This window comes from Mizuhopecten yessoensis, unplaced genomic scaffold (assembly GCF_002113885.1).
Source record: "Mizuhopecten yessoensis strain PY_sf001 unplaced genomic scaffold, ASM211388v2 scaffold11169, whole genome shotgun sequence".
Lineage (NCBI taxonomy): Eukaryota > Metazoa > Mollusca > Bivalvia > Pectinida > Pectinidae > Mizuhopecten > Mizuhopecten yessoensis.
In genome coordinates this window covers 1,873,578-1,899,253 of record NW_018408914.1, presented here as the reverse complement: position 1 = coordinate 1,899,253, position 25,676 = coordinate 1,873,578, and the positions used below count along the sequence as shown (strand labels likewise).

The 25,676-nt window shown below is 41.2% G+C and overlaps 1 protein-coding gene across 1 annotated transcript; it reads left to right on the top strand.

Moving 5' to 3' along the window:
- The first annotated feature begins 5,629 nt into the window (after positions 1-5,629).
- On the top strand, positions 5,630-7,776 carry LOC110467285 (outer dense fiber protein 3-like). Its single transcript, XM_021524349.1, has one exon. It carries the CDS (start codon positions 6,198-6,200, stop codon positions 6,918-6,920), a length of 723 nt encoding a protein of 240 aa, XP_021380024.1. The 5' UTR covers positions 5,630-6,197; the 3' UTR covers positions 6,921-7,776.
- Positions 7,777-25,676: the final 17,900 nt, after the last annotated feature.

Sequence of the window (25,676 nt, the reverse complement as noted above, 5' to 3'; positions counted from 1 at the left end):
TTTAGTAAAAGGTTTTGGACTCAACAACACATGTTTGTTTCCTAGATTCTTTAATTCACTACTGACCTATATCACGAGAGAAAGGAACCTACGAACACACTTTTTTGTAGTACAAATAGTCTTGACAACAATTCGAGGATGCTCCGAGAACGGTTCCTAAACTTGCCTTATGACAAGAAAAGGGGTTTCGCGCAAATCTGCGGACACGTTTTATCGTCTTCTTGGCTTGCTCTAATCGGAGTCTGGCAATAATATACAGATAATGACAAAAACTGGGGCTGATCTATAAACATTGTATGATACCGGCAAAGGTTACTCGCATACAGGTTACCCACAAACCCGTATGTTACCCGCAGACAGGTTACCCACATACTTGTGTGTTACCCACGGGCAGGTTACCCACATACTCGTTTGTTACCCGCAGACAGGTTACCCACATACTCGTGTGTTACCCATGTACATGTTACCCACATACTCGTATGTTACCCGCAGACAGGTTACCCACATACCCGTGTGTTACCCGCAGACAGGTTTCCCACATACCCGTATGTTACCCACGGACAGGTTACCCACATACTCGTTTGTAAACCCGCAGACAGGTTAACCACGTACCCGTGTGCTACCCACAGACAGGTTACCCACATACCCCTGTGTTACCCGCAGGCAGGTTACCCGCATACTCGTTTGTTACCTGCAGACAGGTTACCCACATAACCGTGTGTTACCCGCAGACAGGTTACCCACATACCCGTATGTTACCACCGGACAGGTTACCCACATACTCGTTTGTTACCCGCAGGCAGATTACCCACATACTCGTTTGTTACTCGAAGGCAGGTTACTCACATACTCGTTTGTTACCCGCAGACAGGTTACCCACATACTCTTGTGTTACCCGCAGACAGGTTACCCACATACTCGTTTGTTACCCGCAGACAGGTTACCTACATACCCGTGTGTTACCCGCAGGCAGGTTACCCACATACTCGTTTGTTTCCCGCAGACAGGTTACCCACGTACCCGTGTGTTACCCGCAGACAGGTTTCCCACATACCCGTATGTTACCCACGGACAGGTTACCCACATACTAGTTTGTTACCCACAGCCAGGTTCCCCACATACTCGTTTGTTCCCCGCAGACAGGTTACCCACGTACACGTGTGTTACCCGCAGACAGGGTACCCACATACTCGTGTGTTACCCGTGTACATGTTACCCACATACTCGTATGTTACCCGCAGACAGGTTTCCCACATACCCGTATGTTACCCACGGACAGGTTCCCCACATACTCGTTTGTTCCCCGCAGACAGGTTACCTACATACTCGTTTGTTAACAGCAGACAGGTTACCCACATAATCGTTTGTAAACCCGCAGACAGGTTAACCACGTACCCGTGTGCTACCCGCAGACAGGTTACCCGCATACCAGTTTGTTACCCGCAGACAGGTTTCCCACATACCCGTATGTTACCCACGGACAGGTTACCCACATACTTGGTTGTTACCCACAGACAGGTTACCCGCATACCAGTTTGTTACCCGCAGACAGGTTATCCACATACCCCTGAGTTACCCACAGACAGGCTACCCACATACTCGTGTGTTACCCGTGTACATGTTACCCACATACTCGTATGTTACCCGCAGACAGGTTTCCCACATACTCTTGTGTTACCCTCAGACAGGTTACCCACATACCCCTGTGTTACCCGCAGGCAGGGTACCCACATACTCGTTTGTTTCCCGCAGACAGGTTACCCACATACACGTTTGTTACCCGCAGACAGGGTACCCACATACTCTGTTACCCACAGACAGGTTACCCACATACACGTTTGTTACCCGCAGACAGGGTACCCACATACTCTGTTACCCACAGACAGGTTACACACATACTCGTTTGTTACCCGCAGACAGGTTACCCACATACTTGTTTGTTACCCACAGACAGGTTACCCACATACTCGTTTGTTACCCGCAGACAGGTTACCCACATACTCGTTTGTAAACCCGCAGACAGGTTACCCACGTACACGTGTGCTACCCGCAGACAGGTTACCCACATACCCCTGTGTAACCCGCAGGCAGGTTACCCGCTTACTCGTTTGTTACCTGCAGACAGATTACCCACATACTCGTTTGTTACCTGCAGACAGGTTATTCACATAACCGTGTGTTACCCGCAGACAGGTTGCCCACATACCCGTATGACAGGTTACAACACTCGTTTGTTACCCGCATTTGTTACCTGCAGACAGATTACCCACATACTCGTTTGTAAACCCGCAGACAGGTTACCCACATGCTCGTTTGTTACTCGAAGGCAGGTTACTCACATACCCGTGTGTTACCTGCAGACAGATTACCCACATACTCGTTTGTACCCGCAGGCAGGTTACCCACATACTCATTGTTACCCGCAGGCAGGTTACCCACATACTCGTTTGTTACCCGCAGACAGGTTACCTACATACTCGTTTGTTACCCGCAGACAGGTTACCCACATACTCGTTTGTTACCCGCAGACAGGTTTGCCACATACTCGTTTGTTACCCGCAGACAGGTTTCCCACTTACTCGTTTGTTACCCGCAGACAGGTTACCCACGTACCCCTGTGTTACCCGCAGACAGGTTACCCACATACCCATGTGTTACCCGCAGACAGGCTACCCACATACTCGTTTGTTACCCGCAGACAGGTTTCCCGCTTACTCGTTTGTTTCCCGCAGACAGGTTACCCACGTACCCCTGTGTTACCCGCAGACAGGTTACCCACATACTCTTGTGTTACCCGCAGACAGGTTACCCCCATACTCGTTTGTTACCCGCAGACAGGTTTCCCACTTACTCGTTTGTTACCCGCAGACAGGTTTCCCACTTACTCGTTTGTTACCCGCAGACAGGTTTCCCACTTACTCGTTTGTTACCCGCAGACAGGTTACCCAAGGTTACCCACATACTCGTTTGTTACCCGCAGGCAGGTTACCCACATACTCATTTGTTACCCGCAGGCAGGTTTCCCACATACTCGTTTGTTACCCGCAGACAGGTTACCTACATACTCGTTTGTTACCCGCAGACAGGTTACCCACATACTCGTTTGTTATCCGCAGACAGGTAACCCACATACTCGTTTGTTACCCGCAGACAGGTTTCCCACATACTCGATTGTTACCCGCAGACAGGTAACCCACGTACCCGTGTGTTACCCGCAGACAGGTTACCCACATACCCATGTGTTACCCGCAGACAGGCTACCCACATACTCGTTTGTTACCTACAGACAGATTACCCACATACTCTTGTGTTACCCGCAGACAGGTTACCCACATACCCGTTTGTTACCCACGGACAAGTTACCCACATACCCGTTTGTTACCCGCAGACAGGTTACCCACATACCCCTGTGTTACCCGCAGACAGGCTACCCACATACTCGTTTGTTACCTACAGACAGATTACCCACATACTCGTTTGTTACCTGCAGACAGGTTACCCACATACCCGTGTGTTACCCGCAGACAGGTTATCCTCATACCCGTATGCTACCCGCAGACAGGTTACCCACATACTCTTGTGTTACCCGCAGACAGGTTACCTACATACTCGTTTGTTACCCGCAGACAGGTTACCCACATACTCGTTTGTTACTCGAGGGCAGGTTACTCACATACCCGTGTGTTACCTGCAGACAGGTTACCCACATACTCGTTTGTTACCCGCAGGCAGGTCACCCACATACTCATTTGTTACCCGCAGGCAGGTTACCCACATACTCGTTTGTTACCCGCAGACAGGTTACCTACATACTCGTTTGTTAACAGCAGACAGGTTACCCACATACTCGTTTGTTACCCGCAGACAGGTTACTCACATACTCGTTTGTTACCCGCAGACAGGTTTTCCACATACTCGTTTGTTACCCGCAGACAGGTTACCCACGTACCCGTGTGTTACCCGCAGACAGGTTATCCACATACCCCTGTGTTACCCACAGACAGGCTACCCACATACTCGTTTGTTACCCGCAGACAGGTTACCCACGTACCCGTGTGTTACCCGCAGACAGGTTACCCACATAATCATGTGTAACCCGCAGACAGGTTACCCACATACCCGTGTGCTACCTGCAGGCAGGTTACCCACATACTCGTTTGTTACCTGCAGACAGGTAACCCACATACCCGTGTGTTACCCGCAGACAGGTTATCCACATACCCGTATGTTACCCACGGACAGGTTACCCACATACTCGTATGTTACCCGCAGACAGGTTACCCACATACCCATATGTTACCCACGGACAGGTTGCCCACATACCCGTATGTTACCCACGGACAGGTTACCCACAGGCAGGTTACCCACATACTCCTTTGTTACCCGCAGGCAGGTTACCCACATACCCGTGTGTTACCCGCAGACAGGTTGCCCACATACTCGTTTGTTACCCGCAGACAGGTAACCGACACACCCGTGTGTTACCCGCAGACAGGTTGCCCACATACTCGTTTGTTACCCGCAGACAGGTTACCCACATACCCGTATGTTACCCACGGACAGGTTCCCCACAGGCAGGTTACCCACATACTCCTTTGTTACCCGCAGGCAGGTTACCCACATGCCCGTGTGTTACCCGCAGACAGGTTGCCCTCATACTCGTTTGTTACCCGCAGACAGGTAACCCACACACCCGGGTGTTACCCGCAGACAGGTTGCCCACATACTCGTTTATTACCCGCAGACAGGTTACCCACATACTCGTGTGTTACCCGCAGACAGGTTACTCACATACTCGTTTGTTACCCGCAGACAGGGTACCCACATACCCGTGTGTTATCCGCAGACAGGTTACCCACATACCCATGTTACCTACGATGTGAGTTTGTGCATATATCACCATTAGTACAAGCATTTATCAATAAAATCTAAAAGGTAAGCTCCATGATTAATCACAGATATCGATTTTGGTCCCTGTTTGACGACAATGCCTGAGAACCCGTTATATATGTGTTTCTATTAGTTTCGACTCACTCACGTGATGTGCCCGAAATATTATTTAGAGTATTTTGCTATTTGCAATCAAAGACATTTGCAAACTTGATTTCAAGGAATGTTTCCCTTTATTTCTGTTACTATTCCCTCATCATGAAAAAATGTATTCATACCAATCAACGGTATCATTTCAATAACAGCTAATAACTTAGTGACATCTTTTCAACAGAACATGTCCATTGCGAAGCTGTAATTTACCTACGCAGGAATAGTTTAAATATCCTTCATATGTTTGGTAAAATGTCTGTTGAGATATCGTCTAAATATTTCCGATACTCCTGTTTCTGCACTGTCTTCATAGCAACATAAGCACGCGAGTTGTTTAACAATTCGATCCCATATATTGTTACAGTAAGCATACCTACTACAATGACTTACTACGATACTCTGCGCAGTAAACTAGGACAATGAGTTGATTCGATTGTAATGCCAGATTTGGACCCAACATATTGTGCGATTGACGACACATTTGATCTCACAAACTGCTTACGTCTTTAACAAAAAACGGAGACCTATATTAGCTGTATACGTCTCAGCAAAAACTCATTAGTTTCTTCACATATTAACATTTAACAGGTGTTATTGGCCATAACCACTGTCTTCGCACGGCTATCAACACCGACGCTATCTTCGTTATCCTGATGTATATTCCTCCGCGACAATGTCAATGTTTAAATGTCCATTATATATCAATAAGAGTTCAAACGTGTGCTCGCTGACATGTGAAATGAACCATGGCTACCTGTGTAGTACCTATGAAAAGACATACCTATGTACATAGGTGGGACATTTAATGGCCGGTATTGGATGACAACAACTCCTGTTAAGAGACAGTATTTCGAGTCACTACATGCAGCCTACACGAATAAATTTACACAATATATTAGTAGTCACTCGTACACGTAACACAGATGAACATCAATAGCAACTGTTGTTTTGATTGAGACCCGCCGTGTTTACAGTGTTGGTAAGAGTGCTTTCCGTGCTAAACACCTGTAAAGTTGGACGTACTCTACTGTGTTCATGAGATTGAACGGCAACCAAGGATATTATAAACCTGGACATTCCATACATGTGTTTACCTCAAGTACTAGTGGAGATGTACTGATTCTTCAACACGAGATACAGACCTCATTGTAAAGATGGCGTATCGTCATACCCGACCTCGTGCCCCCATAGCAGCTTCCTTCTCAAGTCCCGGGCCCGTTTACGGATTACCCGGCCTGGTGGGACAGAAATCCCATGACCCACGGAGCGTTCATGTGATGAAACCCGCCCATACATTTGGACATCGTGTGGGACGGAACCAGAAGGACCGTAGTCCGGGGCCAAGTAAGTACTTCCCAAATGCAAAGTTGTCCCGTAGGGGAATTGATGGGACTCCGAAGTATTCTATGAGTGGACGTCATCCTTCTAAGTCTAAACACGGCAGTCCCGGCCCAGGGGCGTACAACCCAGGTGGGTCAAAGTCAAACCCTAGAAATGCCTTCAGCTTTGGTGGTCGTCACCGGAGCAGGAAAACCGGCCAGACACCCGCGCCTAACACTTATAAAGTCCCCGGGTGTATCGGTAAGACCGTACAGAGCGGTAAGAGACAGGCCCCTATGCACAGTTTAGGCACTAGACGAGCATTGGCCGCAGATCACGGCAAAGCACCGGGGCCAGGAACTTACGGACTCACCAAGTCAGAAGTGTACAACCCCCGACCCCCGGCCTACAGCATTCGACCACGATACGGAAGCATAGGAGACAAGTCTAGAAATCCCGGTCCTGCGGCATACCTACCCAACAGACAGACCCGAGGGTCGGGATGTAGCTTTGGTATGCGACATTCGAACTATACTACACTTCTCATCGCGAGTTAAAAGTGTATGTGATGTTCAAATTTCTAAAGTACGATTGCTAAGATTTAGAGGGACCTTAGTAAACTTCGCATGTTGACATCAATAAAGTTGTCACTACACTACAGTGCGAAATGTCATGCCAACGAAACATCACTGGAAATAACGAGGTTGTAAAATGGGAATAACTTAAAACATCTGGACTTCTTAATTACAGGGAGTCTTTCACCGGAAGTCACTTTAAAATGTGATTGGTGAATTTAACAAAGATTTGTGGTGTAGGCCGAAATTGAATTGTTGGTGCTGCTGGAGAAGGAGATGAGAAGTACTATCAATGTTATAGTTTATGTAATCCTGATTCTGTTTAGTGTAGTAAAGGAAGAGAGTAGATTATTATTCAACCGGAAATAGTCAATGTACGCATGCGTATGCGGGAACGGAAGGACATGACTTGTGTGGAGTTTATGCCTCAAATAAGTGGACTTCGCTGTGATATAAAACTGTGATATGACTATATCAAATGTAAACAGAGGTGTATCGCCATACGTGCGTGTCGACACACGGAAGACACAACACGTTGACTTGTGGCGAGGACTCGGTTAACAATGGCGCTGCACGTTAGCCGGGGTCAGCTCGGTGTTACGGTTAGGGAAACAGGCCCAGTAGTGCTTATACTCATTATCATATTTACATGTCCTAACATATATTATCGCTTTAGCTTATAGTATACAGATATTGTTGCCATGACATTCTATGTAAGACATGTTTATTAATTTTGTCCATTTTACAGTTTAGTTTCTTGTTGCATGCAATAGATTTATGTTATTACTTAAATTTGTTAATTTTAGTTAATCTAAAAATAAAATAATCTAATACTCCCCTACATTGTTCTGTCATGTCTCAGTCAGTTGATTATATAAATTGTATGATAAAACATCCTCTTTAGTCACCAGTCAAATGTCTGTCAGCTGATTATATAAACTGTATGATAAAACATCCTCTTTAGTCACCAGTCAAATGTCTCAGTCAGCTGACTATATAAACTGGATGTTAAAACATCCTCTTTAGTCACCAGTCAAATGTCTCAGTCAGCTGACTATATAAACTGTATGATAAAACATCCTCTTTAGTCACCAGTCAAATGTTTCAGTCAGCTGATTATAAAAACTGTATGATAAAACATCCTCTTTAGTCACCAGTCGAATGTCTCAGTCAGCTGACTATATAAACTGTATGATAAAACATCCTCTTTAGTCACCAGGCAAATGTCTCAGTCAGCTGATTATATAAACTGTAAGATAAAACATCCTCTTTAGTCACCAGTCAAATGTTTCAGTCAGCTGACTATATAAACTGTATGATAAAACATCCTCTTTAGTCACCAGGCAAATGTCTCAGTCAGCTGATTATATAAACTGTAAGATAAAACATCCTCTTTAGTCACCAGTCAAATGTATCAGTCAGCTGATTATATAACCTGTATGATAAAACATCCTATTTAGTCACCAGTCAAATGTCTCAGTCGGCTGATTATATAAACTGTATGATAAAACATCCTATTTAGTCACCAGTCAAATGTCTCAGTCAGCTGATTATATAAACTGTATGCAGTAGGTACCATGAATCAGAGCTATGACGTTTCCCAATAAACCTGACCTTTGCATGTTTTCAGTGGTATCGAGGTCAAGTATGATCAAAATAATTTCAACAACTTCTTTGAATTTAGAAGTTAAACGTTGTTGGTTAGTGTCTTACTCTTTAGGAATATCCAAATACATGTATGTATCACGGGTCCGGCCCCTTGTATACAAGCTAAAGTAGTAACCGAAAGATCGCCATTGAAGACGAGTGAGTATCCTGATCTACAAGAGCAAATAGGACGGAGGAATTCTGATGGAGAAATATTTAGTAGTAGGGATGATCTTGGACTTCCTCAAGTTAATTGAAACTGATTTGAGAGATTTTATCATATGACACCATCACAATTGCCATTACCAATCCAAACACTGACCATTGACTTCCATCTCTTGTGATATCATGAAGTCAATCAAAAACGATTTTTCCCCTATTTATTCGGCCAAACAGCACAGCCAAACCTGTTATGCTGTGGGATACGTACATGTGTAAGCTACCCTGACTATAAACAACCCCCACGTAACTTGGTGCACCCAGTGAACGGATTATTAACAAACTCTATATACAATAAGCGCACCTATTGTTCGAGTCCCTTTAAAATAATTATTCCGCGCAATAATGGTAAGTAAAATTATTTTAAAACAAGAATTAAGACGTTTGAAGAAATGCTTAATTCGATTTTAATGATGAGCGTGAAGACAAGTTCAAACATGCGGTAACATTAGTCTGACTTATACCTAAATGTCACATTTAATTGATGTGAATATTATAAAATAGGTTTATGACGTACACGGTTAGTCATCAAAGATGCCTGTTCACGAGATGTAAAATGTGTGTGTATTCTACGGCTGTGACCTTGGGCAGGAGTGTGTCATTCACGTTTTTATATGAATGGGTGATATAATGACGACCGAGTAAGATGGATGACGAATTTTCTTGAGTCCCTATTTCCGTTTCGTGTTAAAGTTCACGTACGTACACGTTTTACGCTACGACACACAGCACTGTTTTGGCATCTCTACTCAAACGATCAAGACAAAAGGACAAGCTATGCGACATGTCTCTGTCTTCTGTTAATACAAACGCTAACTAAAATTCAGCAAGTGAACTTACACACGTGAACGCATGTTATCCCGGCCTGAGGGGGGCCGTTGGGCCTGGGGCCCTTGTTTACTATGTCTGGTATGTAGTGAGTCACAAATCACCGCATACAAACTTATAATATGGAAACTTGTTGGGGTCAATGTTATATATTTCTGTAATTGTTATCAACCATTACAATAACCTTTTTTTGTTAGAACGTTGACATAAAAGGTTTTAGATGCGGATTCAGCGCCGATTGGTGTGTAGTGTGCCGGAGGTATTCCTCAACTAGATCATAGGTGTATTCCGGTTTCGGCTTGATGGTTATTCAATGGTTTATATATAAAATATACAGTTCCAAATGTTTTGTGTATTTTGAAGTCAGCTTTCACTCCCTACTGCTTACTACATACTGATAACGATTTGTCGTTCACAGTTATACAGCGGCTGCTTTTGGTCAGGGGCATCGTTTTGCCAAGGAAACACATCGATATCTAAGGGGAGGGTTTGGCTATCCTTGGGGGAAAGGGTCAACATGTTGTAGACTTGATTGCATCTTCGTCCAAACTATGCTAGCGGTTGGATAAGTGTTTCCTATGTACACATAGTTGATGTTTACTTCATTAATACCAACCATAATTTGTATTAAGTTGTATTAAATATGTCTCTCCTGTATTGATGCGTCCGTTAATGAACCTCGCAAATCGTGCAGTTATACGTTAAGAAGTCCTTCTTTAAACTGTTCGATAACTGTTGTTTAGGTTGGGAGACCAGATTGGATTGCAGTACTCCCGATCAGGCCTGATTAACGACGTGTATAGGACTGCTAGTATTTCACATTTCATATTTACCATGTGAATGTTAGAATGACGAATTCCAAAGCTCCTCTCTGCCTGTTTTTATCATTTCCACAGGCAGGGTCATACGACGACAGCGTTCGATGATGACGCAGCCACTCAAAAGATATGGTCGTATGACGATACTGTCCAAAGATGCTAGGACCAGCTAAGGTCATATTACGGAGTTGTTCATTGATAAAAGATCGGTTTGGTATGTTTTTACAATATTCAGACAACAGCTACGGTCACCAATGATCGGTTTGGTATGGTTTTACAAGGTTCAGACAACAGCTACAGTCACCAAGAATCGGTTTGGTTTGGTTTTACAAGGTTCAGACAACAGCTACAGTCACCAATGATCGGTTTGGTTTTACAAGGTTCAGACAACAGCTACGGTCACCAATGATCGGTTTGGTTTGGTTTTACAAGGTTTAGACAACAGCTACAGTCACCAAGAAACGGTTTTGTTTTGTTTTACAATGTTCAGACAACAGCTACAGTCACCAAGAACCGGTTTGATTTGGTTTTACAAGGTTCAGACAATAGCTACAGCCACCAAGAATAGGTTGGTTTGGTTTTACAAGGTTCAGCCAACAGCTACAGTCACCAATGATCGGTTTGGTTTGGTTTTACAAGGTTCAGACAACAGCTACGGTCACCGAGAATCGGTTTGGTTTGGTTTTACAAGGTTCAGACAACAGCTACAGTCACCAAGAGTCGGTTTGGTTTGGTTTTACAAGGTTCATACAACAGCTACAGTCACCAAGAATCGGTTCGGTTTGGTTTTACAAGGTTCAGACAACAGCTACGGTCACCGAGAATCGGTTTGGTTTGGTTTTACAAGGTTCATACAACAGCTACAGTCACCAAGAATCGGTTCGGTTTGGTTTTACAAGGTTCAGACAACAGCTACGGTCACCGAGAATCGGTTTGGTTTGGTTTTACAAGGTTCATACAACAGCTACAGTCACCAAGAATCGGTTCGGTTTGGTTTTACAAGGTTCAGACAACAGCTACGGTCACCGAGAATCGGTTTGGTTTGGTTTTACAAGGTTCAGACAACAGCTACAGTCACCAAGAATCGGTTCGGTTTGGTTTTACAAGGTTCAGACAACAGCTACGGTCACCGAGAATCGGTTTGGTTTGGTTTTACAAGGTTCAGACAACAGCTACAGTCACCAAGAATCGGTTTGGTATGGTTTTACAAGGTTCAGACAACAGCTACAGTCACAAAGAAACGGTTCGGTTTGGTTTTACAAGGTTCAGACAACAGCTACAGTCACCAAGAACCGGTTTGGTTTGGTTTTACAAGGTTCAGACAACAGCTACGGTCACCATGAAACGGTTCGGTTTGGTTTTACAAGTTTCAGACAACAACTACAGTCACCAAGAAACGGTTCGGTTTGGTTTTACAAGGTTCAGACAACAGCTACGGTCACCAAGTAACGGTTCGGTTTGGTTTTTACAAGGTTCAGACAACAGCTTCAGTCACCAAGAAACGGTTTCGGTTTGGTTTTACATGGTTTAGCATTCAGATAACAGCTATGGCCATCCGTAAGATCACCTTGGGACTACATAAAGGTAAAGTCATGCTTAAAATTAGACACAGTAGCATAATACATTACGGGTCACATTATTTTAACAACTGCTAAACTGAGGTACCTTGCGAAACACAACTGGATGAAAGGGAGATAACAGAGGTCCGTAGAATCGCAATGGAGCATTTGCTTGTTTGTTTGTTTGATTGTGTTTTACGTCCTACTAACAGCTATGATCATTTTAAGACGTACAAGGTTATGTGGGTGGAGGAAAGTCGGAGTTCCCCGAGAAAAATACGACCTACGGCCAGTACCTGGCGACTGCCACACGTTGGCCTCGAACCCGCGACCTAGTGGTGGAGAGCTAGTGGAAGCAGAATGTCAGACGCCTTAACCACTTGGCCACCGCTTCCCCCACAATGGAGCATATGGTGATTGGGATTTCTATACACCCAATATATGACGGCATCAGGAAAAAGTTCGATTTTGTAAGGTGACCAATTACCCCTACTATTTCCAATAGGTATCCAATTCCTGTATAAGATTCCATTAAAGTTTCCGGACGCTGCTAATCGAGAACAAACGACGGAAATGTGGTTTGGAGATTTGTTTTGCCAAGAGAGCACAATGCCGTATTAAGGGTTTCTCCTTCGGAGCCAAAGGGTTAGATTCTGAATAGTGGGAAAATCATACTCGTTTAATCCTGGTACATGTAAAAGGATCTTAATAAAAAATGATCTGGATTTAGAAAGTTAATGAAATATAGACAAGTGTTTAATTGCCTACTCTTTCAGGATGAGCCTTATTGATAAAAACATAATACTAAGTTACTGTTGCATAAACGAAGGATGCCCCCACCAAACCGATGTGTTCCAACCGGTGAAATGGAGGTATATATCAGATTACTGTTTTAATTACGGACGAAGGGACTTCATAATCTGGTCCATTTGCTAAGGTAATCACAGTAAATGTATCAAAAGTAGTGCTTCGTATCGTTAACAGTATATGTACTAGATACTTGTTCTCATTCATATTTATTGTGCTCTTTTGATAAAAATATATTGTTTTCAACTATTCAAAACTAGAAATTAAAGACTAGATGAGCCGTGGAGGCCCCATGTCCTTTTGTTTTATGTCCTTTGTACATCGTCTTTCATTGACCACATGGTCAAAGATAGGACAAACATTGAAATTACTTAGTTACTTCAATCGTGACATTGTTAAATTTTAAACAATATCCAATTCCATAGCTTGTTTTATTGAGAACATTAGAGTTGAATCTTCGTTTTGTTGCTTTTATGCATTACTACCTGGGTAATAAACTAACATTATAATTTGTCGCGCATCTGTTACATCGAGAGGTCAATCTGTTACATCGAGAGGTCAATCTGTTACATCGAGAGGTCAACCTGTTACATCAACCTGTTACATCGAGAGGTCAATCTGTTACATCGAGAGGTCAATCTGTTACATCGAGAGGTCAATCTGTTACATCGAGAGGTCAATGTGTTACATCGAGAGGTCAATGTACGCAACATAAGGAGCGTTTTAAAATTAAAATTTTACTATACAGAACATAACCATACTTCTGGTGACGTATCAAAACTAGTCTCCGAGTGTAAGGACGGTTCTCTTTAGATTGTGAGTACAAGCGTGAAAGTAAATTACTGTTGAGATTGCCTAATCTAAAAACCGTTCCGAAGTCCTTGCCAAGTCTATAGACATTTCCTTTATGTAGGGGTCCACAGCTTATGGCTAAGTATACAATACATACATACTCAAATAGGTACTTGTATTTTAAATCTGATCAATTAACGTCTCGTGTTACCCCAATAACAATACAAGGACTTGATCACGAAAGAGAAGTAATGAACATGTGTAATTAATCTTACTTAGAAATAGGTGTTGGGTCGTACATTGACAATTTCACCTGCTACGACTACCTGCCTGTCTGTGATACAACATGTGCACCTTTTGTTTGCAATGAATACAAGTTTGTAACGCCTAGGCATTGTTGTAAGTGAATCGACTACAAAAAACCGCCAGTACCTATAACAAGAAAGGGCGTCATATTGACTAACTTTTGAACCAGCCCAAGTCTCAGCTTTAATCTTAGCATTATGTGAACGAATATACGTCAGGAAATATGTAGAGAGTGTTTGAATGACAAGATAAACATATCACCGAGAAGATCACACAAGGTCGCCATCTTGGATCAACGGTGTTGGCAACCACATAACACGATGATTCGCCAGAAGACTTCGCTTTTTGACGGAAACAGAACAAAATCAGCTATGATATACCAAAGTCCTAAACAGGGAGGGCGGATTGTGTTCTCAATGAATGCAACTAAGGTCGAGGGATATGCGGATCTGATGGGTTTTAAGGACAGTACCATTGACAGAAATGATACAGAGTCCAGCACCGTTCCGGAAAATAAAAAATCATGTTTTGATTTCCATCATTCTGAAGACTTCCGGTTCGCAGACAAAACTTGCGGACATGACACACATCTGGTTCCTGATGAAGGTCACATCCGGATTCCTCGTAAATTACAAGGTACAGTGGCTGAAGTTGTTGGCTTATACCCGAAACAACCTAAATCAGCACTGAAGGCGTCGTCGCAGTTAGAGAGGGACCAGGTTAGATTTGGTCACTGGAGCGACAGTATGGTGCCCCCACTGAACAAACAACAGACATCGTCATACCATCGGGACTGTCGGACCCTCGGGATCATACGAGGTGGTGGGAACGGGGTACCCGATCTCCGGGCAACTCCGGTCCGGTCAGTTACATTTTTGTCCGACACTGAAACATGTAGCACATATTCACGCTAGATGAATATGTCATTTAGATAGAACAACTGGGCCGGGTCTACGGCTGATATTGACTACGTACGGGACAGAGCATGTACATGATTTCTAGAGGCTGTCCAGTTCAAATGTCAAGATTTTTCTTCACTCAGGACTACTTCAGTTTATAAAGAAATCACATATTTACGGAAGTTACATCTCACAAATCCGAGAGGGACTATTCCCTTCAAATCGTCATTACACGTTGTGGAAAGAGTTTTCTGACAGAAACAAAGACATTGGACATTGTGAGACATCGGATTCTGCAGCTGTCGCCCCAAAAGTGTCTTTATATAGATTTTAAGGACTCGTGTTTTATGTAACTTTTCCGCATTCCTTTGTTATACTGTGTTCATGAATATCAATTAATATTGGAGGATTTGTAAGTGATCTCGTGCATGTATACTGAGCTGGTGACACGTAGTATCGGTATGCGGATTACCGTGTTTAATTCGACGGACATGTAAACAGAGCTGTCTTTGATAACCTATTATGTATTACTATATCGGATGTCATGATATAACTATATTGGATGTCATGTATTACTATATCGGATTTCATGTATAACTATATCGAATGTCATGATATAAATATATCGGATGTCATGATAAAACTATATCGGATGTCATGTAAAACTATATTGGATGTCATGTATAATTATATCGGATGTCATGATATAACTATATCGGATGTCATGATATAACTATATCGGATGTCAAGATATGAATATATCGGATGTCATGTATAACTACATCGGATGTCATGATGTAACTATATCGGATGTCATGATATAATTATATCGGATGTCATGATATAACTATATCGGATGTCATGATATAACTATATCGGATGTCAAGATATGAATATATCGGATGTCATGATATAACTATATTGGATGTCATAATATAACTATATCGGATGTCATGATATAACTATATTGGATGTCATGATATAACTATATCGGATGTCATGTATAACTACATCGGATGTCATGATATAACTATATCGGATGTCATGTATAACTCTATCGGATGTTATGTATAGCTATATCGGATGTCATGTATAACTCTATCGGATGTCATGTATAACTCTATCGGTGTCATGATATAACTATATCGTATGTCATGTATAACTATATCGGATGTCATGTATAACTATATCGCATGTCATGTATAACTACATCGGATGTCATGATGTAACTATATCGGATGTCATGATATAATTATATCGGATGTCATGATAAAACTATATCGGATGTCATGATATAACTTTATCGGATGTGAGGATATAACTATATCGGATTTGAAAAACGTGCCATGCAAACTTAACGTTGTTTACTTTGTTATTCAGCCGTAAACGCAATTCGTCTTTATTGGCGTACTGAAATGTGTTGTCAAGTGTCGCTATATATGTGTGGTCAACTATAAGTCATATATATGTACATTTTCTTTTTTTTCTGGTTAACTCCTTTATTAATAATGTGTTCATCCATATTTTTGGTTAACTCGACCAGGAATAATAGATACATTTAATTTCACATGTGGTCAACTCGTCCATAGACAGTGTTTACAGTCTCCCAAGTGTGGCTCTTAGACATATATACAAACACAACTAATGGATACTTATTTGTACAACACGTTCAGAAACAATAGGTTTGTTATATTCATGTTCAACTAGGCCTATATCGCCAATAACTTATTGTTACACTTATACATGGTTAACTCGACCATACAAAAATATACATTTTACATGTGGCAAAACTCGTCCTTAAACATTACGTACCCTTATATTCTGACATGTGGTCAACTTGCCCATAAATGATGTATACATTTTTATTTCCAAGTGTGTTCAATTAACCCCTATGTAATAAGTACTTTTTCGTTTCTAATCAGCATGCAATATGTACATTTTAAGGCGTCATAACCTTGATGACCAAAACATTATTAGTATATTATGTGTGGTCAACTCGCCCATAAATATGCATGTTACGGTATATCTGTAATAGATGTGTGTGTTTACATTGTCCAGATAACTAGTAACTCTCACCAGTTCGTTGACTCGACAATCAATATGATTGGAACATGAAATAAATTTAACCTGATTTATAACAGTGTTGGTTATAAATTCAATTTTTCATTTTTTATTTGAGATGCATTAACGGTATATTAAGAAAGGTGCATGCATATATGAACCAATGTAACTAAAACACGTACTGGGACAGCTTAACAGTAATTGATACAATCATTTTAACCCACCAGGATACCGTATACATCAATATAAAAAAAAACTATTATAGATGTTGTTATCGAAGACACATTAGTGTTTAGTAAACGGTTCTGAAATCATTCCTGTCGTTTAAATTTCAGTTCCTTCAAGTATCTTTTTAAGTATTATGGCGTTTATTCAAATTAATATTTTAATATACACGCATGATCAGTAAGGACTTAATCAAGTATCGAACCCTTTACCACAATTATACGCACACGGACATTTTTGTGTTCTATATCTATGTGTATATACAAAGTCATTATCGATATCACGTCAACTTTATTTAAATATAATTTCATGGCAAGTTGCCAAAAAACAAAAACATAACAAAGACCAGAATGTAGTAAAGTTTAAACACTCAGTGCAGACCAACTCACTTCAGTCCTTCATGTAGTTCTGTAGCATTTTTAGTGTCAAGTGAACTTGACCATCCCTAAAACACAATGACCTCTATTAAACAGTCCCACCAGGTACACATTCTGTGATAATGTGCTGGGCATTGTGATACCAGTGGTTAGGGAGTCTAACACTCCACATCGACACCTCTCAGGATAGGGCAGAGCCTTTGACCCCAGTCGATGTAAATATCGACAATAATTTCGTCAGAATATATTCCGCAGAATGAATCACGAGGTCTGGGGGCTTTTCGTTCTTCGTCGCATGACTGACTAGTCGGGGCCCGTTCGATCATTGCGCACCTGTGTCGACCAAAGCCCGCGAAAGTCACCACATGTGTTCACATATACACATAACAAGTTCAATCCAATTCATTCAAACACAGCGTGTAGACTGATAACAGTGAATCACCAGTGGAAGACATTTTGGGTAGAGAGTTAAATCATTTCTAATGTGACAAAATGACAACTTATCATATATATTATTTTATTTCCACCTACAAACGACTTTCTCACGGTGGTGCTGTATATATAATTTCTTCTCAAATAAGACACACGCCTGTACAATAGGCCCAGTAACTTCTATTTGACATAACGTGAAATATTTAAATTTAAATTTAGGCAATGGTATCGTCATGGTCATCAATCAGGTAGGACAATTACATCCTCGAAACATTGTTACAAAAATAAGTTTCATATTAACGGTATATAGACACAGAACTCATTTATCCACATTTCTAATTAGGGATGTCCGCATGGAGACAATGACCTGACTACCAATAGGAACGTGTACATAAGGATTTAGTCAACACCATCGTGTAGCGAAATTCACCATTTTTACTCACACAAACCCTTCAACTTTAACACAACAAACATTTTTACATTTGAAAACCTACTAACGTAAGTTTGTTTTCGTCACCTTCACTTCGATGGTATATTGGACAGCAATGCTGGTCTGTCAGAGTTTAAGACTTTCGTCTTGTGCTGGTATCGATCTGTCTGGGACTAAGACAGGGCCACACGTGACCTCGACCCACCATCCCCTTTGTACTATGATGAAATTGATTTAGGGATTTCCTGTTTAACCTCACACTCATCCCCTATCTGCTATCTCACGTGACCCTGTAAGACTATTGCGTATATATGGTAAACAGATGTCGATCAAAATATGTATGAAATAAAGGTCAACTATTTCATTTTTTAAATAACACATATTTCAATTCACTAAACATTTATATTTTATATTTTAAAAATGGAATTTCATGCAATTGATGCTCAACAACGAGAAACGACAACAGGACAATGATTATAAATAGTCTCCTCGGCCTACTAATGGCACGGGCTTAGACGATTTAATGCAGTGGTTTCAGGGACTGTTTAATGGTATAGGCATATAGCTTATGACTGTCAGAGGACAGAATGACAGCTATATTGTCACTGGTACGTTATCTTTCAATTTGCTGTTATTTTTGGGAAAAAATAAGTCTAATTTCCATTTCGATTAAAACACCTGAGGAAGTTCTCATTCTCAATAATATTACATGAGTTGCAAATATTTAAAAATTGTAAATAAATGAATAAACAAGAGATCCCTCTGGGATCTTGGCGCCCACCTTTGTACCATCTTCATTAGTTCTTTGTCAGTTCGATCTTTTCTCTTCTTTCCTCTAATCTGTTTGATCGAGTCATGTTAACAGTAAATGCACCTTGAGGTAACGTTTGATCTTAACTTAATACTGATGTGTATGAAAGCCAACCTTCAAAGTGAGTTTGTCATTTCATATATTTACTACATGTAGTACAGAACTTAATGTGAAAGAAATAGAATCGATCATTGCAAAATGAGAAAGATCTGTTTAATTCTTCTTTTAATCCATTTTGTTTTTATGATCAGTCTCAAAATATAACAGGCACAACGAGGGATCAAGGGGAACCTACATTTAAAATTTGAGAAAGATACCTCCCATACTTCCCGAGAAATAGCGATAACAAACTTTCAATATCAAAATCCAAGATGGCTGCCTGTCGGCCATGTTGTTTATTCGATCAGTCTCAAAATGTGCCCTGCACAGCTAAGGATCAAGGGGAACCTACATGTAAAATTTGAGAAAGATCCCACCGGTTCTTCTTGAGAAATAGCGATAACAAACTTTCACTATCGAAATCCAAGATGGCTTCAAGTCGGCCATGTTGTTTATCCGATCAGTCTCAAAAGTTGTCAGTATGACTAATGTCCAGTATTCATCCCGACTGGCCACTACACTCGTACAGCTGTATCATATAATTATATACTATACTATTCAGAGATTGCGAGCCTGATTTTCAGTGACACTAAATGTGTACCACATTACAGTATTGTGAAAATAGAAACCACCTGGGTACTGATATCTGATTTGATATAATGGTTCTCCTGAACGTTATCGAAAGTATCAGATAAAGAGCTCGCGGATGGGCAGGTGTGTGTTGGACTTGAAAGATGCTCCTATATATGACGTCACAAGCAGACGACATGCTTTAGCACTGAATAATGAAACGGTATATGGAACTTTTTTCTGTAAAAATCCATGACTTCAATGATCTTTGACTCAATAAGAGACTAAATAATACTGGCTTTATATGTCTCTGACTCAATAGAACATTCGAGAACCGTGCTGCCGTCTCAGCTCTAATAGCCTGGGCAGTAATAAGCGATTCAGCCAGAACGGAGCGGAGCCATAACTTATTTTAACTTGATGAAGTATTGAAATTTGTTTAAGTCTCAAAGTAAATTATCAAGCCGCAGTATTAGAGAGTAGCCTACTCCAGACGTTCCCATCAAATCAGTATGCCCTCCCCAATATACGTAAATTAAATCAAACGAGTCATCTAACAAGACGTACGAGATAGTTATCTCCCCGGGCGACTGTCGTAGGGTTTTAGAACAGTACGGCAATCCATTAGGGCCAGCCGTCTTTCTCAACAAACCGGAAGTGACAAATAACTACATCCGGGGAACTGGTTGTCGCGTAACGGTGACACGAATTCATCCTCATTCAACACAAAGCTGTGGATTCAACTCAAAGAATTTAATATGAGACGTAAAGTTTGACTTGTAATATTATAACCGGACTGGTGGAAACTGACCTTTCAGAGATCTAGTCAGATTTATCTGTGTACAAAACGTGGGGAAAGTGACAATAAAACTTCAAGATTAAAGAACACTAGTTAAAGTATTCCCACTATCATTTTAACCACCAGAACGTTCACAATTTTGCTGCATCTTTAGCTATGTAAAATGTACCATTTAATGGATTAATCGTCAACTTCAGACGACTACAGAGAGGTGAATATATACATATAAATGTCTATCTAAATCAGGAGCTCTTCCGTCAGCTGAATTTGTATGGAATCGCCAGGAACAATTTGTTGCTGGAGGCTTCCAGATAACGTGCTTTTATACATGGTGCTTAAAGTCGGTCTATCCCGAGTTGATACACACTCAAACTGCTCTGTGACGGAGGACTCACGCCCACAGGAAGGTTATGTAACCAGATAGAATTGCGGTAGTGTTCGATAACATTGTATTAGACCGGTGATATATAGAATCAATAACATCCATATTGATTTTTGGTCCATTTTCAAGCGATATTTTGTAATTAAATTGAGGTAATCGAATATCATCATGTTTCCACCAGAATAAATAAAACGTATTCAAGATATTCAGTATCCACAATTACTTAAACGGGTACCAACACGTTAAACCGTAATTAATCCCGCTGTCACTATGGTGACATATTTGTTTAGTTTAAGCCCTTTTCGAAAGAAATTTTCCATAAAAACATATGCTGCGACGTATGTTACAGAAATATAGTAGCGTAAAATTTGAGTGTTTGACAAATGGTAAATAAAACTGCTGCATTGGTTCATGTACCCTTTACCTAAAGATTCCGGATTATTATAGCCGGAATGACTTAGAACCCAGGTTATATATTATCAGGAATGACGTTAACATGACTGATGTTAAGACAATACAAGTGTTTTGTCCAGTCTTGTTACTGTATCGTATAGCAAAAAGTCTCATCACTGTCAAAATAAATCAGCGACAAAACGTTAAATACGCCACAATGAAAAGCATGTGCACGATTAGGCACGTGCTATAGTTCCGTATGATGCGCTGTAATATTGCCATGCAGTGAAGCCAAGAGTTGTTGAACCGTTAGAACGTTTCCAAAATATGGATCAATTACCGAAAAAACCCAGCCTCTTATACCACTTCTCAGCCTTTCCCGCCAACACGTAAGGCACGTGATACAAGCAGACGATTCCCGCTGCTGACATCGCAACTTCAGTAAAATACATCTCGCCACATCATAGAACCAGGACGTGTATCGCTTGCAAATCTTATATCTGGCTTGGGTCGAGTTCCGTGGTCAGTATGGCGTAAGGAAGAACCCTGCCACGCTCACTGACCGCCATAATCGATATCTACCAATCTGGCAGTCGTTTATTTTTTATGCTTGCCGATGTGATAGCAAGGATACTATATTGATCTCCCCCCGCCCCCCAATCGCTCGAATCCCTAGAGGCAATAAGCCTCTTCAATAGCCTCGCGCCATTTTTGGCGATGGGATGTTCACGTCGTAGGCATAACACAGAATGATTTTTGGCAGACGATTGGATAGCATTGCTAGCTAAGGTCAAGGAAAGTGAGACTTGAAAACATACACCCGCGCACACACACGCATGCATGCAGTGTTTAACATTGATCTGTTTCTCACTACAAAACCGTGACTGGGAGTAAGGCAGGATGTTCTTATAGTAGTAGTACTAGTATTACAGTAGTAAGTCGAACGGTAGTGTGGGCAGCTATTGGGGCACTTGTGTTCATTAGTGAAATTCGATGTGATTGCATTCTGTATTATCTCGCAATAGATATAACTCGATATCCATAGCGGCTTTATTAAAACAATTTGCTACCTATACATTTCTAACCCTATAATATTTAATCCTTGTCTTGTGAGCATAAGCAATGGTGGGGATGCTGTGTACTAAACAATTGCATTATTCCATCATCCGCAACGTGACGAGCCGAGCCCCGCTACATGTGTTACACAAAGCAAGATACTCCGCTCAGGTAGTAGTGATCTATGCAATGCATTGGATACAATCTTGAAAAGGGTTATGGAATTTCTCCAAAGAAATATACAAGGGCCTTTTCCATTTTGCTTTATGTGTATATGAAAAAAACACCTCAAAACGTCCGCTCGATAGTTTCTTCATTGGGGACCATGACAATTTATTTTCCAGATACTATGTCGCCTGGTTCGATATCATTTTTATGTCGAATAATAATACATTTTGTATGTGAGAAGGCGTAAGTTGGGACATTTGAGACATCATGTTTCCCGGAAATATTCAGAGCGCATGCGTAATTTAATGTTGTGCACCGGTTGTTACGGGTGGCAGCACTGGTACCCCCTTGGAGAATTAGCTCAAACTTAACATCTCATGGAATTAAGCTTCATCGTATATAGTCCTAGACTATTTTTGTGTAAATAATTCATCATCCTTTGTGCAATACCGCTCATCTGCATAAATAATAACTCACTTTGGTTGATGGCTTCCTCGATATTCAGGGGTTACGGTATCGAGGAGGGGTTGATGGCAGCTAACCCGGTATATCATTGAAGAAAGTAGAGTTATGTCCCGATCAAACAGATTATATTTTAATCAACGTGATCTTTTATCTTACCTTAATGTCACTGGTACCGGTGAGTAGAATAGGGCTGTTGATATATGACTATTTTGTATCAATTTTGAAACGTGTTAAGGATCTGTGTAGACTTGCTCAAGTCAATATAAAGAGCAAAATAGCCAGCTTATTGATACATGCTGCTTTTTGCAGACCGAAGATTTTGCACTAGCTGTCAACTTTTTTAGACGCTCAATGATTTTGGATACTATTAAAAAGCCACTGGACTACCTACCTACGCTTTTGTTTTTATTTGCCACTTTACCATAACAAAATTGTGAACAATAAAATCGGTGTTGGGATAGTCTTCTATAAAGGTTAAGGTATTCTCATACTTTAATATGATGTAACGTCTTTATATAATACGATATTTTTTTTGGACAAATAGGAAATTGTTTTCCCGGTACAGAACCGATCTCCTAACCAAACAAACATAACGCACGAGCCTAGCGTGGCTAACATTTTACACGGAAGGACTTGCGTCAAGACCACTCAGAAAGGTACTTCGTCTGGTTAGCTGAGCAAACTGTTCTCATTCCAACCATTATCACCAGGCCACGGGCCAGGAAGTCGCGTCCGGTATCGTCAGCAGCTTCGAGCCGGGTTTCCAAAAACAAGTGACTGTCATCTATTACTTAAATAACTTACTTGATTTTCCCCACAACTAGCAAGGCATTCTGGCTGAAGCTAAGGCATATTCGTGAAACCGGGGCCAGACCACGAAACCACTGTTGAGTGTGAAATATAGTCCGCGTTTCACTCATATAGAAAATTTGTCACAGTATAGCACGCAGACCAAATCCATATAAAGAATAATTGTCACCATTTGCCAATGTGGCTACCCAATTAAAAAGGCATACACGAAGCATTCTGGACAAAAAGTTGTGAAGTTTAAGAATTTTTAAAAAACTCGACTCAATTTTTATGATTACCAAGCAATAAACGAAACTGTAACTGTAAATAGAACAGGTTATTGAAAATTTCGTAGTATTTTTGGTAGGTAAAATGACAAATACACGTGAAAAACACGTTGCTATCTGCGGCAGCATCCGAACCTTATGGTTTTCTTGTGACGTAACGTTATCACGTCTCTGGTTTTGTTTAAGGATCTAGAACCGTTATCTGTATAAACTAGCATGCAGTAAGTATAAAAGTCTGTTTCACGTAACCCTGTCGTGCATATATACAGATGCGCGTGAGCCAACGGAATTGTAGCGGGTACTGAACATTACGTAAAAGAGACACTTATCCATGTGTCGTGTGTGACTTAAAATACAAGCTTATAGACATGAATAATAATAAAACACCGTACTTTATATCGGTTCGTTAGATAAACGAATAGTTAAGATGCATATACTGCACCGAAAATAGTATTGCTTTATGTTTCCATGTGCGGTTTTCGCGGACAGAAACAGTGTCAGTGTACCAACTTGTACATCACGAAAATTCCGACAAATTCCGACCGGCTGTGTTTTATATATTGCATAATTTAACATTTTTATCAAGGTTGATACAATATCTAGTTATCGAAGCTGGGAAATAAACGAGGGCCGACTTTCGTCTGACACCAACCATTCATCTAGTTCTGACTTTCGATAGAACGGCGTGTACAGCGATAACAGACCTGAACAATACGAGACAGACCGGTCTGGTGTTCCTAGCTACAATAAGTGTTCCTCCAGCGTCGATCTGTAGGTTATAAATTACCCGACATACATAAGGTGTGTCTAGCAACCTTGAATGACCTTGAGGTTGTATATAATAGAGTTCACAGATCAAATCCACATCGACGGCCATGTTTTACGACCTAATCATTGTTTTAATGATCAAACTTGACCAACTGTTAATCTAAGCGACAATTCAATCGTTCTAAATGCAAATTCTGTAACGGGAGGCTCTGAGGTAGATGTATAATATTTCAGAGCGAACTCGTTCAAGTACCCCTCGAGGACCAATCACTGTATAGGCTGCTTCTACGAGTCCCTATAAGCGATAAGATGTTACGTAATGCCTCCTTATTGCATTAAAAACTACTAAACACGATACATGAATACAAATTTCTTGATTTAGAATGTAAGTCGAAAGATGGTTTTTGAAAACCGGATGTACACTGTAGCGAAGACCACACAGATACCGTGAACCTTCATCTGCCGTACAGGGCAGACAGAGTTCACTGTCAATCATCACTACTCCAACTCTCGCGGAATCCCGGCAACATTTTTACACACCAGTCTATCTCGGCAGGAATTGCTGCATTGCGTTGGCAAGCTGCCACCAGAAACGAATTCTCGCCCGAGTTTGTTTCTGCAGCATTGTTTTTTTCATTAATACCGAACACACTACAGACAAGTGATACACCATACGATTACACGAGGGAGGTCAAGGATTGTACTAGAGACAATCATACAATATGTTTGTAAGGTCCCGTAAAAAACCCTC

Excerpts from the sequence above, each read along its gene's own strand:
- LOC110467285 (XM_021524349.1), top strand. The coding sequence starts at position 6,198 with ATGGCGTATCGTCATACCCGACCTCGTGCCCCCATAGCAGCTTCCTTC.